The 18,887-nt window shown below is 40.1% G+C and overlaps 1 protein-coding gene and 1 long non-coding RNA gene across 12 annotated transcripts in view; one reads left to right on the forward strand and one right to left on the reverse strand.

Moving 5' to 3' along the window:
• The window catches only part of RPGRIP1 (RPGR interacting protein 1), a 104,230-nt gene that overhangs the window by 78,010 nt on the left and 7,333 nt on the right, over positions 1 to 18,887 (forward strand). For all 10 annotated transcript variants that reach the window (XM_040476580.1, XM_040476585.1, XM_040476582.1 and 7 more), the window contains 3 exons: positions 436 to 533; positions 9,767 to 9,959; positions 18,226 to 18,310. In XM_040476580.1, coding sequence (XP_040332514.1) covers positions 436 to 533; positions 9,767 to 9,959; positions 18,226 to 18,310 — 376 coding nt within the window. The remainder of the gene's footprint in view (positions 1 to 435; positions 534 to 9,766; positions 9,960 to 18,225; positions 18,311 to 18,887) is intronic.
• LOC121031438 (uncharacterized) lies at positions 614 to 7,137 on the reverse strand. Of its 2 annotated transcripts, none has more exons than XR_005790717.1 (2): positions 6,953 to 7,137; positions 614 to 887 (listed from the first exon to the last, which is right to left on the reverse strand). It is a non-coding gene; the product is annotated as an uncharacterized LOC121031438 (long non-coding RNA). The 2 variants fall into 2 exon arrangements; XR_005790716.1 differs by lacking the exon at positions 6,953 to 7,137 and adding an exon at positions 6,429 to 6,474.

Genomic DNA, 18,887 nt, shown 5'->3' on the forward strand with positions numbered 1-18,887 from the left:
AGCCATACAGAGAAAGACAGATACCATATGGTTTCACTCTTATGTGGCTCCTGAGAAACTTAACAGGAACCCATGGGGGAGGGGAAGGAAAAAAAAAAAAAGAGGTTAGAGTGGGAGAGAGCCAAAGCAAAAGAGACTCTAAAAAACTCACACCACACTGGGGTTGAGGGGGGGGGGGGGGGGGGGGAGGTGATGGGCATTGAAAAGAGCATCTTTTGGGGTGAGCACTGGGTGTTGTATGGAAACCAATTTGACAATAAATTTCGTATAATAAAAAAAAAAAAAAGAAAGAAAAGGAGGGTTTGATTCTCAGTAAATGAAGCCAAAATCTAGGTACTCAGAACTAGTGGCCAGATAATGGATTGAAGATGAAGGTACTGGGTTTAGATAGGGTGCTTGGAAATCGTTCTGTAATTCTAGCCTTTTCTGTAACAGATAAAGAATCCTGTGAACAAGCTTCTGAAGTCAGTGAAGCACAGACTACAGATAGTGATGACATAGTGACACCAGTATCTCAGAAATGTCCTAAGGCGGTAAGTACTCTGGGGTAATCATCCTCGTGTGAGTGTGAGCCAAGCTTATAAACAACGACATTGTGCTTAATGGCCACATATGTGAAATTATTCCATTTTTAATGAACTTGATGGGAAAATCAAGTTGTTGAGTTAAATTTGCATTGCGAAGGAGTGGAAGTTTCTTGAGACAGCCTCTGCTGAAAGGATCACTTTCTTGATTTGGTATAAATGGGGATTTTTTTTCAATACTTCTCTCCTTTGTCTGGATCCCCTGCCTGTCTCCTTCATTGTGCGCTGATTCATCTCCAGCCTGAGTAATGCCCATTTCTGAAGTCCACCTAAGGAGAACAGATGTACTTTGGGAGGTGGAAGCTAGAAAAGAAGAAAGGGTTCTTTGTGGGAAAGCCCAGAGAGATTCCGTTTCTGAAGTTTTTGACCCAAGTTTTAAAACTTGTAGATGCAATTCTTTTTTTTTTTTTTCAACGTTTATTTATTTTTGAGAGAGAAACAGAGCATGAACGGGGGAGGGGCAGAGCGAGAAGGAGACACAGAATCTGAAGCAGTCTCCAGGCTCTGGGCTGTCAGCACAGAGCCCGGCATGGGGCTTGAACTCACAAACCATGAGGTCATGACCTGAGCTGAAGTTGGACGCTTAACCAACTGAGCCACCCAGGCACTCCTGTAACTGCAATTCTTTATTGAATATTTCAGCCTCGGATCACTTGTGGGACTAATTGGGGATATACACACACAAATATATGAGTAAATATTCATGGGTATATTCAACCATTATTGTATTAGAATCTTGTGTGGTTATAAATGAGGTAGGAAACAATCACTGTCTTGAGCCATTGGAATGCTCCCTGACACATATGTGGTCACTTAATAAATATGTGTTGAATGAGTGACTGAATGAAAGATTGAAATCTGATTGAGGATTATGAACTTCATTAGAAACAATATAAGTACAGTGTGACCTAAAATCAAGTGGTTAGATTATGTGATAGAAACTCCAAGGTTTGTGGGACACTTGGGTGGCCCAGTGGGCTAAGTGTCTGAATCTTGGTTTCGGCTCAGGTCATGATCTCATGGTTCGCTTTGGATTCTCTCTCTCCCTCTCTCTCTGCCCCACCCTGACTTGTGTGCACATGCTCTCTTTCTAAATAAATAAATAAACTTAAAAAAAAAACCTCTAAGGTTTGTAAGAATTCAGAAAAGGGAAATCACTGCTGCTTTTTAGAAGTTGGAAAACTCTTCCTTGAGAGTCAGAACTTGTACCGATGGTTTGCACGCAACTAAAAGATATTGGTGTGGAGAGAAACAACTCAAAATCAGTAGACTTAAACAGTTGAGAAAGAAAATTTTAAGTATTTTCTTCTGAAGCTGTATCTGCCATATCTTTAACCATCACACAATCATATCTTGAGAAATACTTGTAAGACAGATCAGACCAGGGAATGTTGCAACTGGACAGTGACTCCTTAGAGATCATAAAGGTGAAGATGAATGTGTCCAGTACAGAGAGCTGGTTAGCAGAAGAGGTGATCTCCAGTCAAAGTTTCTAAATTAAGCCACCTCTCAGATCAACCTTAAAAACTGGTCAGCAAGTTTTTTGAACTACATGTCAGACATACTACATTTAAAGTATTATTCAAGGGGCACATGGGTGGTTCAGTCGGTTAAGCATCTGACTCTTGGTTTCAACTCAGATCATTGTCTCATGGTTCGTGATTTCTAGCCTGACTGGTTCGTGATTTCTAGCCCCGTGTCAGGCTCTGAGTTGACAGTGCAGAGCCTGCTCAGGATTCTCTCCACGCCCTCTCTCTTCCCCTCCCCACTTCTCTCTCTCTCTCTCTCAAAATAAATAAATAGACTTAAAAAAATTAAAAATGAAATATTATTCAAAATTAAAGGCTCCTAAATAAGATCTTATTAGAAAAATCTTTGTGCACCCAAAAGTGATTTGACAAGCTAAATATGAAAACTGAGCTTACTTAGCAAAAACTTAGTGTTATCATCAAATTAAATTTATAACACAGGCACATATAGTTGACCTTTGAATGATATGGGCGTTAAGGACTCAACCCTCTGTGCAGTTGAGAATCCATGTACAACTTTTGACTTCCCCAAAACTTAACTACTAACAGCCTACTGTTGGCCAGAAGGCTTACCCATAACAAATAGTTGATCAACACATATTTTGTATGTCATATGTATTCTTATGATAAAGTAAGCTAGAGAAAAGAAAATGTCATTAAGGGGGGCACCTGTGTGGCTCACTTGGTTAAGCATCTGACTCTAGGTTTTGGCTCAGGCCATGATCTTACTGTTGGTGGGATAAACCCCCAAGGCTAGCCAGTATGTAGTCTGCTTGGGATTCTCTCTACCACCACCCGCCCCCCTTCTCTTTGCCTCTCACCCACTTGCACTCTCTCTCTCTAAATAAATAAATAAACTTAAAAAAAATCATAAGGAAGGGGTACTTGGGTGGCTCAGTCTGTTCAGCATTCAGCTCATGTCATGATCTCATGGCTCATGAGTTCAAGCCATGCATGGGGCACTGTGCTGTCAGTGCAGAGCCTGCTTCAGATCCTCTGTGCCCCTCTCTGCCCCTCCCCCTGCCTGTGCAAGTGCTCCTGTGTGCTCTCTTTCTCTCAAAAACAAATCAACATTTAAAAAAAAAAGAAAAAATCATAAGAGAAAGTAAGGTTATAGTACTGCACTGTATTTATTGAAAAACATCCACATATAAGAGGACCCACGTCATTCAAACCTCTATTGTTTAAGGGTTGACTGTACAAAATCATTATTGTATTTCAGAATAGCTGGGCATAAAAGATCAAAGAGGTTGAATGACCAGAGATAATATTTGAGCTCTGTCACTTCTGTTTGGACTCAGCCAGGATAATGGAAGAAGCAAGAGAGTGTAGTGTTAAGAGCATGAAGATTTGATTCAGGCAAAAGTGGTCTAGATCCTGGCTCTGCTAACTTTGGAGGGGTTATTTAGCTTCTATTGGGCTTTCCTTATCTGGTAATATTAAGTATGCTTACCGTTTAGTGATGTGGCAAGATTTAAATAAGGTAATGTGTGATAAGGGCTTAATACAGTGCCCAAGACAAATTAAGTACTAAATGACAATGATGGTGATATTGATGATGATAATAGTCTATCTTCTTTGAAATATTCTAGTTCTCAAGGTCATGCTTCTGTGATCTGGTAGTGCCCGACACAAAAAGAACTAGACCATAAAGGGAGGGGATTGAAGCAGAGGGGTGTCATTTCCTTTCTGACTCCCAGGTCAATTGAGTAGGTTGAACAGTACAACTCAAAGAAGACCCTTCCAAGATGTCTTTCCCTTATACTGCTAAAAAGTGAAATGGTTACAATACTAAAGGATCTTTGCCTCTCCTTGAGTCCAGGATTAGGACAGTTCCTGTGTTCATAGGAGGTATGTAGGGCTGTTTCCCACGAGGCCCTGTCTGTTAATCAACACAGGGTTCCTAAAGGCCCTCTATACTTACCTTCTCTCTAAGAATCCCCAGGAAATTATCACAGCCCAAACCACATTTCTGGTCCCAGGAATCAATCTTCCACTATGAGTAGACCATAGAAAACGTTTCCATCTCCTTTTTAGTAGCTACTAACTAGAGCAGAACAATTATTTCCATTTGCTCTATGGCCTTAGGTTATGGTCTTTTATTTGCCATAGTGTGTATCAAGAATCTCAAAGTTTATTCTCTTTTGTTATACTCTTTTTTTAAAAAATGTTTATTTATTTACTTTTGAGAGAGAGAGCACACTCACATGAGCAGGGGAGGGACAGAGAGAGAGGGAGGCAGAGAGTCCCAAGCAAGCTCTGTGCTGTCAGCGCAGAGCCCGACATGGGACTCAAACCCACAAACTGTGAGATCATGACCTGAGCTGAAACCAAGAGTTGGATGCTTAACTGAGTGAGTCACTGAGGCACCCCTTTTTTTGCTTTCTTATGAATGACATTAAACATTATGTATTTTTCTTTCTTTAAACTTATTTTGAGATAATTAAAGATTTGTAAACAGTTGCCAAAAAAGGTACAGGGAGGTGCCATGAATCATTCACACAGGTTTTTGCATTTTTTTTCTTTTTTGTTACACAGTATTCAGAAATGTGCCATCAGTAACATTTTGGGAGTCCATCTATGTTGATATGTTCAGCTTTTTCTAGTTCTCTTCTCTTAACTGCTGATCAGTTTTAGTTAAGATAATACATGACCTTTTATTTAGACAGACCTCAGTGGGCAACACTGATAAACTTGATATTCATTAATTCACTAAAGCCACACAACAGCCCTTTGGGTTGTTTCCTCCTTCAACAAATCATTATGGAGTACCTGTCGTAGTACTTGGCAGGCTGTATGGACACAAAAAGGTGAATAAGACAGACTTGGTCTCTTCCCTCTTAAATCTTACATTCTATTGAGAGAAAACATATATAAATCAGTGAGCAACTAAGTAAGATACTTGTTGATTCTAAATACTATGAAGAAAATAAGTTGAGTAATAGTAATGGGAGAGGTTGAGTTAGGCATGTGTAAGGAAAGACTTCTCTGAGAAGGGGACATTTAAATTTTTTTATGTTTATTTATTTATTTTGAGACAGGGAGGGAGGGAGGGGTAGGGGCAGACAGAGAGAAAGAGAGAGAGAATCCTAAGTAGCCTACTTGCTGTCAGTGCAGAGCTTGATGCCTGGCTCGATCTCACCATCTGTGAGATCATGACGGGATCCGAAATCAAGAGTTGGACTCTTAACCAACGGAGCCATCCACGTGCCTCTGAAGAGGGGACATTTAAACTGAAATTTGAAGATAGAGAAGGGAAGAGATGGAGGGAAATCATCTCAGGAAGAGGAACTGGCAAATGTAAAGACCCTGATGTAGAACAGTCTGGTTTATCTGAAGTGCTGGAAATCAAGAGGTTATATGTCAGTAAAACTGGGGGCAAAAAAGAAAAGGAAGAGGAGGAGGAGGAGAAAGAAAAGGAAGGTATGAAAGAAAATTCCTCTAGCCATACTTTAAATTTTTTTTAATGTTTATTTTTTGAGAGAGAGAGAGTGTGTGTGTGTGTGAGCGGGGGAGGGGCAGAGAGAGAGAGGGAGACACAGAATCCGAAGCAGGCTCCAGGCTCCAAGCTGTCAGCACAGAGCCCAATACCGGGCTCGAACCCACAAGCTGTGAGATCGTGACCCAAGCCGAAGTCAGACGTTTAACTGACTGAGCCACCCAGGCACCCCCCTCTAGCCAAACTTTTACATGAGCCTTGAAAGGAACAAATGTTTGATGACCATACCTTGTCACTTGAATTTTTATACAACCAGGTAATTAAAAGAGGGAAAAGAGAGGAAAAAAACTAACGTCACAGCGAACGTCTCTGTTCACATGTATCTTTGTGTATTTGGCAGCTGTTTTTGTGGGATAGATTCCTGGAAGCGAAACTGCTGGTTTTAAAAGGAATGTGCACTTGAAATTTTGATGGATATCACTAAATTATCAGCCCCCAAATTATACCACTGTCACCCTATGGTCACCTTTTCTCACAGTGTTACCAACACTTCTCAGCTTTCTCAGTTCCTGACTTTAATGGAATGAGAGTGTTTGTAAGGGAAGGAATCAAAAGTAATTTTGAAAAATTAAGATCCAGGTAGTGTGATGAAGTAACAAAACAAATTAAGAGTATGCTAGATGCTGGGACTACAGGGGTTGGTGAGGCAGACGTGTGTGGTCCTAGAACTTAGGTAGCTTAAAGTCTGTGAGGTGCTATCCCCAGAATTATAATGTGATACAAATGTAACTTAAAATTTTCTGGTGTCCATATGAAAAGTGTGAAAAGAAACAAGTAAAATTAATAATATATTTTAGGGACGCCTGGGTGGCTCACTTGGTTGATCGTCCGACTTTGGCTCCGGTCATGCTCTCACAGTTCATGAGTTCAAGCCCCACATCGGGTTCACTGCTCTCAGGGCAGAGCCTGCTTATCCTCTGTCCTTCTTGCTCTCTGCCCTTTCCCTGCTTGTGCAGTCTCTCTCAAAAATAAATAAATAAATAAATAAATAAATAAATAAATAAATAAATAAAACACTTAAAATAATTTAATAAAAAAAGAATACATTTTCTTTAACCTAATATATCTAACGCATTATCATTTCAGGGCACCTAGGTGGCTCAGTCAGTTCAGCGTCCGACTTTGGCTCAGGTCACAATCTCAGGTTGTGAGTTCGAGCCCCATGTTGGGCTCTGTGCTGAAAGCTCAGAGCCTGGAGCCTGCTTCGGATTCTGTGTCTCCCTGCTCTCTCTGCCCCTCCCCTGCTCTGTCTCTCTCTCTCTCAAAAATAAACATACATTAAAAAAAATTAAAGCACTATGATTTCAATATGAAATTAATGCAAAACATTACTGAGACACCTTACAAAGTCTTCGAAATCCTGTGAATTTTACACTGGTCATGCATCCCAATTCAGAGTAGCTATGTTTCAAGTGCTCAGTAGCCACCTGTGGCTAATGGCCATTGTGTCATAGAGCAGAATTGTGACACAATATTTTCCAAATGTAAGTCGATGTCCCCAGGCAATGAAATAAAAATAGAGGGTCCCAGCAAAAACAAACAAACAAAAAACTGAGAAAGAATAAAATACAAAATAATAGTTTGCATTGCACCTATTTAATATTTAACAAGGTTAAAAATTGTTTCAAGAGACTTTTATTTCAATGATTTTTTTTTTTTTTACACACACACATATGAATATGGATAGGCTGAGTTTTACAGTTTGAAAGCCACTGGTCTGGTGGTTGTTCATGTTTAACTATGAGGAAAAATGTTCATCCTGTTAGGCGTGGGAGGCTTTTTTTTGGTAAGATGTTGCTGGGGATTCGGGTACTTATATGACTATGAACACCTATTTCTTTTTTTTTTTTTTTCCCCAGATCTCAGTGTTTCCTAAAGTGTGTTCTTTGGAAAATTAAACCCAACCGTATCCAGGGAAAAACAAAAATCAATTGTGTAGTCAAATACGTTTGGAAAAAACTATCTTTGTATCATCCTCTAAAAGTGTCCAGAAACATCTTAGCATATTAAAGGCCATAGGTCAAGTTAAAGAATGCTGATAAGTTTGTTAATCTTGATTTTCCAAAATTTATTTTCTCACAGAACGATTCATTTATAAAATACCTATTCCTCAGACACATCTTTGAGAAATTCTGCTTCATTATTTTTAAAGAAGTTTAACATTGATGCAATTTTATTTTTTAAGTGTTTATTTTGAAAGAGAGGGAGAGAGTGTGGGTGCCCATTAGTGTGAGTACGAGGAGGGGAGGGGCAGAGAGAGAAGGAGAGAGAGAATCCCAAGCAGTCTCTATGCTGTCAGCATGGAGCCTGATTTTGGGCTCGATCCCATGAACTGTGAGATCACTACCTGAGCCGAAATCAAGAGTTGGGCATTTAACTAGCTGAGCCAACCAGATGCCCCAAGTTCTGCTTCATTTTTATTGAAACTGTAGGACATAGGTTTCTCAGCTTAACAATAATGTCAACAGTGGCATGGGAGAACTTTCTAGGGTAATGGTTCTGTATCTTGAATATGTTGATTACACACTTGTATATACGTATCAAAACTGTACACTTGGGGCATCTGGGTGACACAGTCAGTTAAGCATCTGATTCTAGATCTCGGCTTAGGTCATGATCTCAAAGTTTGTGAGTTCAGGCCCTACATCGGGCTCTGCACTGATGTTGTAGAGCCTGCTTGGGATTCTGTCTCTTTCTCTCTAACCCTTCACTACTTGTGCGCTCTCTCTCTCTCTCTCTCTCAAAATAAATAAACTTAAAAAAATTTTTTTTAACAGTTCACTTTAGGTTTTGTATTTTACTGTGTGTAAATTAACATTATATGTAAATGTATAAAAGTGAAACAGATTGCCAGGAGCCACCCTAGACGGTGGTATATAAGAGTGGCTTTTATGCTTTTTTTTCATATTTGATTTATTTTTTAAATTTACATCCAAGTTAGTTAGCATATAGTGCAACAAAGATTTCAGGAGTAGCTTCCTTAATGCACCTTACCCATTTAGCCCATCCCCCCCCCACAACCCCTCCCATAACCCTCTGTTTGTTCTCCATATTTATGAGTCTCTTCTGTTTTGTCCCCCTCCCTGTTTTTATATTATTGTTGCTTCCCTTCCCTTGTGTTCATCTGTTCTGTATCTTAAAGGCTTTTATGCTGTTTTAATCACAGACACTGTAAGAAACACATTTCTACTTTGTGCCCAATCCAATCACATATACACAAAAGTTTTAAGAAACAAGGCTTACCTATACCACTCTCATATTTTCTGTTCTATCTTATCTTATTCTTTCCTTAAAAAAAAAAAAAATGCTAAGGGCGCTTGGATGGCTCAGTCACGTCTGACTTTTGATTTCAGCTCATGATCATGATCTCATGGTCATGATCTCATGGTTTGTGAGTTCAAGCCCCGAGTGGGGCTCCATGCTGACAGTGCAGAGCCTGCTTGAGACTACCCCTCTTTCCCTCTCTCTCTCTGCCCCTCTCCTGCTTACACTCTGTCTCTCTCTGTCTCTCAAATGTGAATCAATGTTAAAAAAAAAAAAAAAAAAAAAAAACAAGGAAAGAAATATTGCCTTCTGAGCTTCCTTGGGGAAGGCCCAGAAGCTGCACTTCCTTCCTAAGAGAAAAGATGAGAGTGGGGGTAGATCTTTGGACACGAGGGCACTGGCCTGGCAACCTAGAGACAGGAGAGTTCTCACAGATGACGAGGGAGAACTGTGGCTGGTCCGGGCCATCCCGGGTCGACGTCTCACTAGTGTCATGACATGACTTGCAGCCACACCATGGAAAGGGAGGACTTAACGTTGCCCTCGGCTTATTTCTTGAAACTAGAGAGATGTCAGCCCTGTACCTGGTGTCCCTAATGCAAAAATGGACACACGGACAATCAAAGGAGAGGACGGTGGCTGTGGCAGCAACTTTGAAGTAGGGCTGAAAGTACTGGTGTTACCGTGAGAGATCAGGCTGGTCTGACTGCCTGTTCCGGGGCATGTATTTGGTGGGCGCAGGCAGTTCTGGGCAGCAGCTTTACCGCAATTCTCAAGGCTATGTTAGATGGAATATGTCTGGGATGGAGTCTGAGAGAGTAACGTGTTAATTGGAGTGTGAATACTTGGAGCATCACTAACCTACAGGAAATACATATCTTCCTTGTCAGAGGTCAGAGAAGATGTGCATCGAAATTGTCTCCCTGGCCTTCTACCCAGAGGCCGAAGTGATGAGTGATGAGAATGTAAAACAGGTGTATGTAGAGTACAAGTTCTACGACCTCCCCTTGTCAGAGACGGAGACTCCAGTATCCCTGAGGAAACCGAGGGCAGGAGAAGAGATCTACTTCCACTTCAGCAAAGGTGAGGCAGCCCCCGTGGTTGGCCGGGAAGGGGAGTCTGAGGGGCCAGGACTACTCTGCCCTTCCAATGGGGTGCATGCAACCGTTCTCTTTTCTCCCATTTATCAAAGTGATACGTGCATATAGGCTTACTAATTTTTTTGGTTTTTATTATTTAAAAAAATTTTTAAAATATTTATTTATTTTGAAGTTGGGTGGGGTGGGGGGCAGATAGAGGAGAGAGAGAATCCCAAGCAGGCTCCGTGCTGTCAGTGCAGAGCCTGACACGGGGCTTGAACTCATGAACCATGAGACCATAACTTGAGCCAAAATCAAGAGTTGGATGCTCAACTAACTGAGCCACCCAGGTACCCCTTTTTATTATGTTTTTGAATATTTATTTTGAGAGAGAGAGGGCACAAGTGAGTGAGGGGCAGAGAGAGGACAGAGAGAATCCCATGAGGCACAGAGAGAGAGAGAGAGAGAGAAGCAGGGTTCAGGCTCACCAGAAGTGGGGGCTTGTGCTCATCTGAAGCAGGGCTCAAGCTCATGAACCATGAGATTGTGACCTCATGAGATCATGAGCCAAAGTCAGATGCTTAATCAACTGAGCCACCCAGGCACCCCTTTTATTACTATTTTTAATCAAGTTTTCTATTAAAATTTTTTTAATGTTTATTTTTGAGAGAGACAGAGCACAAGAGCGGAGGGGCAGAGAGAGGGAGAGGGAGACACAGAATCCGAAGCAGGCTCCAAGCTCTGAGCTGTCAGCACAGAGCCCGACGCAGGGCTCGAACCCATGAACCTTGAGATCATGACCCGAGCTGAAGTCAGACGCTTAACTGACTGAGCCACCCAGGTGCCCCTTAAGTTTTCTATTTTAATTCCAGTATAGTTAACATACAGTGTTATATTAGTTTTAGGTGTACAGCACAGTGATTCAACAATTCTATACATTACTCTCAGCGCTCATCGGATGGGTGTACTCTTAATCCCCTTCACTTGTTTCACTCATTCCCCCCCCCCCCAACCCCGCACCTCCCCTCAGGTAACCATCAGTTTGTTCTTTATACTTAAGAGTCTGATTTTTTGGTTTGTCTCTGTTTTTTTCCTTTGTTTTGCTTCTTAAATTCCACACATAAGTGAAATCACATGGTATTTGTATTTCTCTGACTGACATATCTGGCTTAGCATAATACACTCTAGATCCATTCACAGTGGCTGCACCAGTTTGCATTCCCACGAACAGTGCACAAGGATTCCTTTTTCTCCACATCCTTGCCACCACTTGTTGTTTCTTGTGTTTTTGATTTTAGCCACTCCAAAAGGTATGAGGTGATATCTCACTGTGGTTCTTTTTTTAATGTTTGTTTATTTTTGAGAGAGAGGGAGAGAGAACACGTGTGCTCGAGTGGAAGAGGGGCAGAGAGAGAAAGACAGAGGATCTGAAGCAGGCTCCACGGTGAAAGCAGAGAGCCCGACATGGGGCTCGAACTCACAAACTGTGAGATCATGACCTGAGCCAAAGCCAGACACTTTACTCACTGAGCCACCCAGGTGCCCTCTCACTGTGGCTTTCATTCGCATTGATAATGAGTGATTTTGAGCATCTTTTCATGCGTCTGTTGACAATCTGTATCTCTGCTCTGGAGAAATGTTTGTCCGTGTCTTCACATTTTTTAATTAGATTATTTGTTTTTTGGGTGTTGAGTTGTATCAGTTCTTTATAAATTTCAGATACTAACCCTCTACCGGATATGTCATTTGCAAATGTTTTCTCCCATTTGGTAGGTTGCCTTTTAGTTTTGTGGATTATTTCCTTTGCTGTGCAGAGACTTTTTATTTTGATGTTATTTCCAATAGCTAATTTTTAATTTTATTTCACTCGCCTTAAGGGACTCGATCTAGAAAAATGTCCCTATGGCCGATGTCAGAGAAATTACTGCCTGTGCTCTCTTCTAGGATATTTAGTTTCAGGTCTCACATTTAGGTCCTTAATCCATTTTGAATTTGTTTTTGAGTATGATGTAAGAAAGTCCAGTTTCATACTTTTGCATGTAGCCGTCCAGTTTTCCCAACACCATTTGTTGAAGAGACCATCTTTTTTCCAATTGCATATTCTTGCCTCCTTTGTCAAAGATTAATCAACCATATAATCTTATGTTTGTTTCTGGGTTTTCTATTATGTTCCATTGATCTATATGTCTGTTTTTATGCCAGTACCATACTCATCTGATTACTATAGCTTTGTAGTATATCTTGAAATCTAGGAGATTGTGATGCCTCCAGCTTTGTTTTTTGTTTTTCAAGATCATTATGCCTATTTGGGGTCTTTGTGGTTCCATACAAATTTTAGGGTTGTTTGTTCTACTTCTGTGAATCATGCTGTTGGTATTTTGATATGTATTGCATTAAATCTGTGGATTGCTTTGGGTAGTGCGGACATTTTAACAATATTTGTTCTTCCAGTCCATGAACATGGAATATTTTCCAATTCTTTCCATTTGTTTGTGTGGTCTTCAATTATTTTCATCAATGTTTTATAGTTTTCAGAGTATAGGTCTTTCATCTCCTTGGTTAAACTTATTCCTAAATATTTTATTATTTTTGGTGCAATTGTAAATAGGATTGCTTTCTTAATTTCTCTTGCTTCATTATTAATGGATAGACATGCAACAGATTTCTGCACAGTGATTTTGTTTCCTGTGACCTTACTAAATTCATTTATCAATTCTAGTAAGTTTTTTGGTGGAGTCTTTAGTGTTTTCTAGTTATATATCATGTCATCTGCAAATAGTGAAAGGTTTACTTCTTCCTTATCAATTTGGATGCTTTTTACTCCTTTTTCTTGTCTGATTGCTGTGGCTAGGATTTCCAGTACTGTGTTGAATAAATGTAGTGGGAGTGGACATCCTTGTCTTGTTTCTGGTCTTAAAGGGAAAGCTCTCAGTTTTTCACCGTTGAATATGATGTTAGCTGTGGACTTTCCACATACAGCCTTTATTATGTTGAGGAATGTTCCCTCTAAACCTATTTTGTTGAGGGGTTTTATCATGAATGGATATTGTACTTTGTCAGATGCTTTTTCTGCATCTATTAAAATGATCATATGATCTTTATCCTTTTTTTATTGATGTGATGTATCACATTGATTGATTTGCAAATATTGAACCACGCTGGTATCCTGGAAGTAAATCCCACTTGATGGTGGTGAGTGATTTTTTATATGTATTGTTGGATTTGGTTTGTCAATATTTTGTTGGGGATTTTTGCAATTATGCTTATCAGAGATATTGGCCTATAGTTCTCTTTTTTGTAATGTTTTTATCTGGTTTTGGTATCGGGGTAATGCTGGCCTTGTGGAATAAGTTTTGAAGTTTTCCTTCCTCTTCTATTTTTTGGAATAGTTTGAGAAGAATAGGTATTAACTCTTCTTTAAATGTTTGGTAGAATTCACCTGTGAAGCCATCTTGTCCTGAAATTTTATTTGTTGGGAGTTTTTTTATTATTATTATTGATTGAATTTCATTGCTGGTAATCAGTTGTTTCAAATTTTCAAGTTCTTCTTGAATCAGTTTTGGGAACTTAGGTTTCTAGGAATTTGTCCATTTCGTCTAGGTTGTCCAATTGGTTGGCATATAATCTTTCATAATATTCTCTTACAATCCTTTGTATTTCTGTGGTGTTGGTTATTTTTTCTCCTCTTTCATTTCTGATTTTGTTTATTTGAGTCTTTTTTTTATGAGTCTGGCTAACATTTATCAATTTTGTTCATCTTTTCAAAGAACCAGCTCTTGGTTTATTGATCCATTCTATTGGCTTTTTTAGTTTCTATTTCTTTAATTTCTGCTTTAATCTTTATTATTTTCTTGCTTCTACTGGTTTTGAATTTTGTTTGTTCTTCTCTTTTTAGCTCCTTTAGGTATAATGTTAGGGATTTTTTTAATGTTTATTTATTTTTGAGAAAGAGAGAGCGTGAGCAGGGTAACCATAGAGAGAGAGAGAGAGAGAGAGAGAGAGAGAGAGAGAGAGAGAGAATCTGAAGCAGGCTTCAGGTTCCAAGCTGTCAGCACTGAGCCTGATGTGGGGCTAGAACTCACAAACCATGAGATCATGACCTACGCTGAAGTCAGACGCTCAACCGACTGAGCCACCCAGGTACCCCAGGATGGTTTTTTTGTTTTGTTTTGTTTTGTTTTGTTTTGTTTTGTTTTGTTTTGTTTTTTTGAGATTTTTCTTGTTTCTTGAGTTAGGCCTGTAGTGTTATAAACTTTGCTCTTAGAACAGCTTTTGCTGTATCCCAAAGATTTTGGACCATTGTATTTTCATTTGTCTACATGTATTTTTTTATTTCCTCTCTGATTTCTTGGTTAACCCATTCATTGTTTAGTAGCATGTTATTTAACTTCCATGTATCTGTGCTCTTTGCAGATTTTTTTCACGTGGTTGATTTCTAGTTTCATAATATTGTGGTCAGAAAAGATGCATGGGGGGGAACCTGGGTGGCTCAGTTGGTTAAGCATCCAACTTTGGCTCAGGTCATGATCTCACTGTTCATGAATGCAAGCCCCGCATTGGGCTCTGTGCTGACAGCTCAGAGCCTGGAGCCTGCTTTGGATTTTGTGTCTCCCTCTCTCTCTGCCCCTCCCCCACTTGTGCTCTGTCTCTCTCCATCTCTCAAAGGTGAATAAACGTTAAAAAAAATTAGAAAAGATGCACGGCATGACTTTGTCTGAATTTGTTTAGACTTGTTTTGTGGCCTACAATGGAGACTGATCCATGTGCACTAGGAAAGAATGTGTATTCTGTTGTTTTAGGATAGAATGTTCTGAATGTATCTGTTAAATCCATCTGGTCCAATGTGTCATTCAAAGCCACTGTTTCTTTGTTGACTTTCTGTTGGATGATCTATCCGTTGAAATAAGTGGGGTTATGCATATGATTTTAAAATATCAAATGGGGTGCCTGCGTGACCCAGTTGGTTAAGTGGCCACCTCTTGATCTCAGCTCAGGTCTTGATCTCGGGATTGTGAGTTCAAGGCCCACTTTGGGCTCTGTGCAGGGCATGGAGCCTTCTTAAAAATCTATCATCTATCTAAGAGAGAAAGAAAGAGAACATGAGTTGGGGAGGGGCAAAGGGAGCAAGACTCTTAAGCAGGCTCCATGCCCAGCACCAAGCCAGGCTCCCTCTCACAGATGTGAGATCATGGCTTGAGCTGAAATCAAGAGTCAGACGCTTAATTGACTGAGCCACCCAGGCACCCCACAAATAGGCCTAGAGAGATTTTTAATTAAAATTAAACAGTTCCTTTTTTCTTTTCTTTTCTTTTCTTTCAGAGGAGAAGACAGGGAACAGTTCCTTTTTCTATCCCTTCTCCACGAACCACTCCCTATCATCCCCCATCCTCTTTGGTCCACCACACCTCTTTTCACTTTTTCTGCTATTTCTTGTTATTTAATTCCATGTTTCTTAGGAATGTTTCTATTGCAATTTCCTGACTCACCAATTTTAGGTATTATCTCCTGACTTCCTATCTTGGCACATCAAATTTCTCTCTTATACCCATGTCCCCTTCATCCCATATACTTGGATCATAACTTTCATTTAATCCAGTCTTAATATTATGGATATTAATTCTTGAAGAGCCAAGTAGTTTGCCATGGTTATACTTCCTTTCTTGTTTGTTATTTTGTTTGTCCCAATTTTTCATTTGCTTTATTTTCATTGTGCCTATTACTATTTTCACATCCTCCAACAGCCTTTCCAAGTTTTCAAATAATCAAACCTGTCAAACAATGTATCAGTTTTCTTTTCCTTGAAGACCTCTCTTCAGCCCACTGTTCATTCAGCTATTATGCTACTGCTGCCATTTGGAGCAGTCTCCTGGGTCCTGTTTTGTCCTCTGATTCACTTTTATAATTTCTGTAAATGTTTGTTTATTTTTGAGAGAGAGAGAAACCGAGTGTGAGTGGGAGGGGGGCAGAGAGAGACGGAGACACAGAATTGAAGCAGGTTCCAGGCTCTAATCTGTCAGCACAGAGCCTGATGCAGGGCTCAAACTCAAGAACCGCAAGATCATAACCTGAGCCGCAGTTAGACACTTAACCGACTGAGTCACCCAGGGACCCCACACTTTTATATTTTAATGGATCATATTTTCCAAGGAGTACATTGGAAGGAAATATTTTGAGAACATCATGTATGAAATCTCTTTATTCTGCATGTATATTCAATTGATAATTAGACCAAGTGTAGAAATCTATTTCGAAAACATTTTTATTCAGAATTTCAAAGCAATTGGTCCATAGTCTTCCAGATCCAGGCCAAGAGCCTAACCTTTGTATGAAAACTACCACTACCTGCCTATAAGACTTTAACATTTTATCTTTATCATTAGTGTTCTTAAACTTCAGAATAATGTGTATATTTTTCTTTTAATTATTCTGGTCATTCAAAGGGCTCTTTCAATCTGGAAGCTTGTGGCTTTTAGTTCTGGGAAGTTTTATTGCATTTCTGTGATAATTTTGACCCCAGCATTTTCTCATTTTTCTAGTAGAGTTTTGGATCTTCCAACTTGATCCTCTAAATTTCTCATTTCTTCCTATAATTCTACCTCTGCTTTTTCTTTCTATTCTTGGGAAATTTCTTTAATTTTTTTAAAAAATGTTATTTTTAGTAATTTCTACACCCAATGTGGGGCTCGAACTCACAACCCTAAGATCAAGAGTCTCTACCAAATGAGCCAGCTAGGTGCCCCCTCAAATTTCCTCAATTTTATCTTCCAGTCATTGAATATTTATTTTAAATTTCTGCCAGCTGTCTGTTGTTCTCTATTTCTTCTTCTTCTTCTTCTTCTTCTTCTTCTTCTTCTTCTTCCTCCTCCTCCTCCTCCTCCTCCTCCTCCTCCTCCTCTAAGTATATGCTGCCCTTATATTATATGAGGTAGAAGTTTATTTCTTGTATAAAGTGGATTCTGAGGGGCACAGTCCAGGGCTGAGGATATGTGATACTCTTAGGGTCCAAACTCCTACCCTGCTTTTGATCATCCTCGTGTCTGTCTTCCATCCTTTTGGTGACCCTGACCCTCTTAATGGCCACCAGGGCAAGGAGGAATGCCTCACACTTGAGCCTGTTAAGCATGTTTCCCACAACACAATAGCCAGCACTGAATCGTGTAGCTGGAAAACTACTAAAATAGAGGCTGGAAAACATAAGCTAATTTATTTTGGTGCCGTAGCATTCCCATATAAAAATGAGGAGGAAGGGGAGAATGGGTGTTGAGACAGGCATCTTGAGTTGAACCTGCTACAAAACTCAAATCTCTATGTGGCCCTAAAAAATCAATCTCCTTGGGGTGCCTGCATGCCTCAGTCAGTTAAATGACTCTTGATTTCAACTCAGGTCATGATCTCACACTTCATGGGATTGAGCCCAGTGTCAGGCTCTGTCCTGGCAGCATGGAATCTGCTTGGGATTCTCTCTTCCTCTCTCTGCCCCTCCCCCGCTCACGTGTGTGTGTGTGTGTGTGTGTGTGTGTGTGTGTACGCACGCGCACACACACACACCCACACACATACACACTGTCTCTCAAAATAAATGAACAAACATTAAAAAAAAATCAGTCTCTAGGATTCTCCCAGCTGTAGAGTGGTGGGACCACATTTACCTTGGCATATGGCAGAACAGCTTTCAGTGCAAATCATAAGGCGTCCTTTATACCAGGGTTGACAAACTTTTTCTTGAAGGCCCAGATAGTAAATATTTTAGGTTTTGTGAGCCAAATGGTCTCTGTCACACCTTTTCAACTCTATCATTGTGGTGGGAAAGCCTCCACAGATAATATGTAAACAAATAGGCATTGGCTGTATTCAGTAAAACTTTATTTACCAAAACAGGTAGCTGGCCCAAGAGCCTCACCTTGCCAACTCTTTTATTTTTTAACTAAAACAAAAAAAAATTTTTTTTTAAATGTTTTTTTGTTTGTTTGTTTTTTTGAGAGAGAGAAAGAGAGCAGGGGAGGGGCAGAAAGAGAGGGAGACACAGAATCTAAAGCAGGCTCCAGGCGCTGAGCTGTCAGCATAGAGCCCAACACAGGGCTTGAACTCACGAATCACAAGATCATGACCTGAGCCAAAGTTGAACACTTAACCCACTGAGCCACCCAGGAACCCCAGCCAACCTCTGTTTTATATCTCAGTTTTCCATATACCACTTAATGAAAGTCTTAGTGCCCAAATAGCAACAGTACATGATTCTTGACTTTTTTCCCCTCTTATCCTTAATACAGTGATAGACCTGGACCCACTGGAGCAAAAAGGCCGAAGGCAATTTCTGTTCGCCATGCTGAATGGACAAGATCCTGAACAAAGACAGTAAGTATCTGCTTTCCACTTTGAAAGAAGGGAGATATTATCCATTCAGGAAGTCAGGAGTTTTGTGCTGATATTGCATATTTTAATAACTTCCTTCATATTAATTTTCTCAGTGTATTTTTTATCTACTTGGGTCTAATTTAGGTTTGTGACTACCTGATAAATTTTATAATCTCATAGGTTTAATTCATTTCTCACCCATGCCAGCCCCTGAGAAGCACTATTTCTGTGGCAGCAACTACTTGAATACTAGCAGTGCCTTATGTGGAGTGGCCAAAACACTTTTTTTTTGAACTGTCCTTTTTGGTTTTATGTTTTTTCTTTTTTTTAATGCTTATTTATTTATTTTTAAGAGAGAGAGAGAGAACAGGCAGAGGAAAGGTAGAGAGAGAGGGGGAGACACAGAATCCGAAGCAGGCTCTAGGCTCTGAGCTGTCAGCACAGAGGCTGATGGGGGGAACTCAGGAACCGTGAGATCATGACCTGAGCCGAAGTCGGATGCTTAACCGACTGAGCCACCCAGGCATTCCTGTTTTTTCTTTTAAAGAGAGAGAGCGAGCATGAGCAGGGAGAAGGG

Source organism: Herpailurus yagouaroundi, unplaced genomic scaffold (genome assembly GCF_014898765.1).
Source record: "Herpailurus yagouaroundi ecotype Mexico unplaced genomic scaffold, PumYag 141, whole genome shotgun sequence".
Lineage (NCBI taxonomy): Eukaryota > Metazoa > Chordata > Mammalia > Carnivora > Felidae > Herpailurus > Herpailurus yagouaroundi.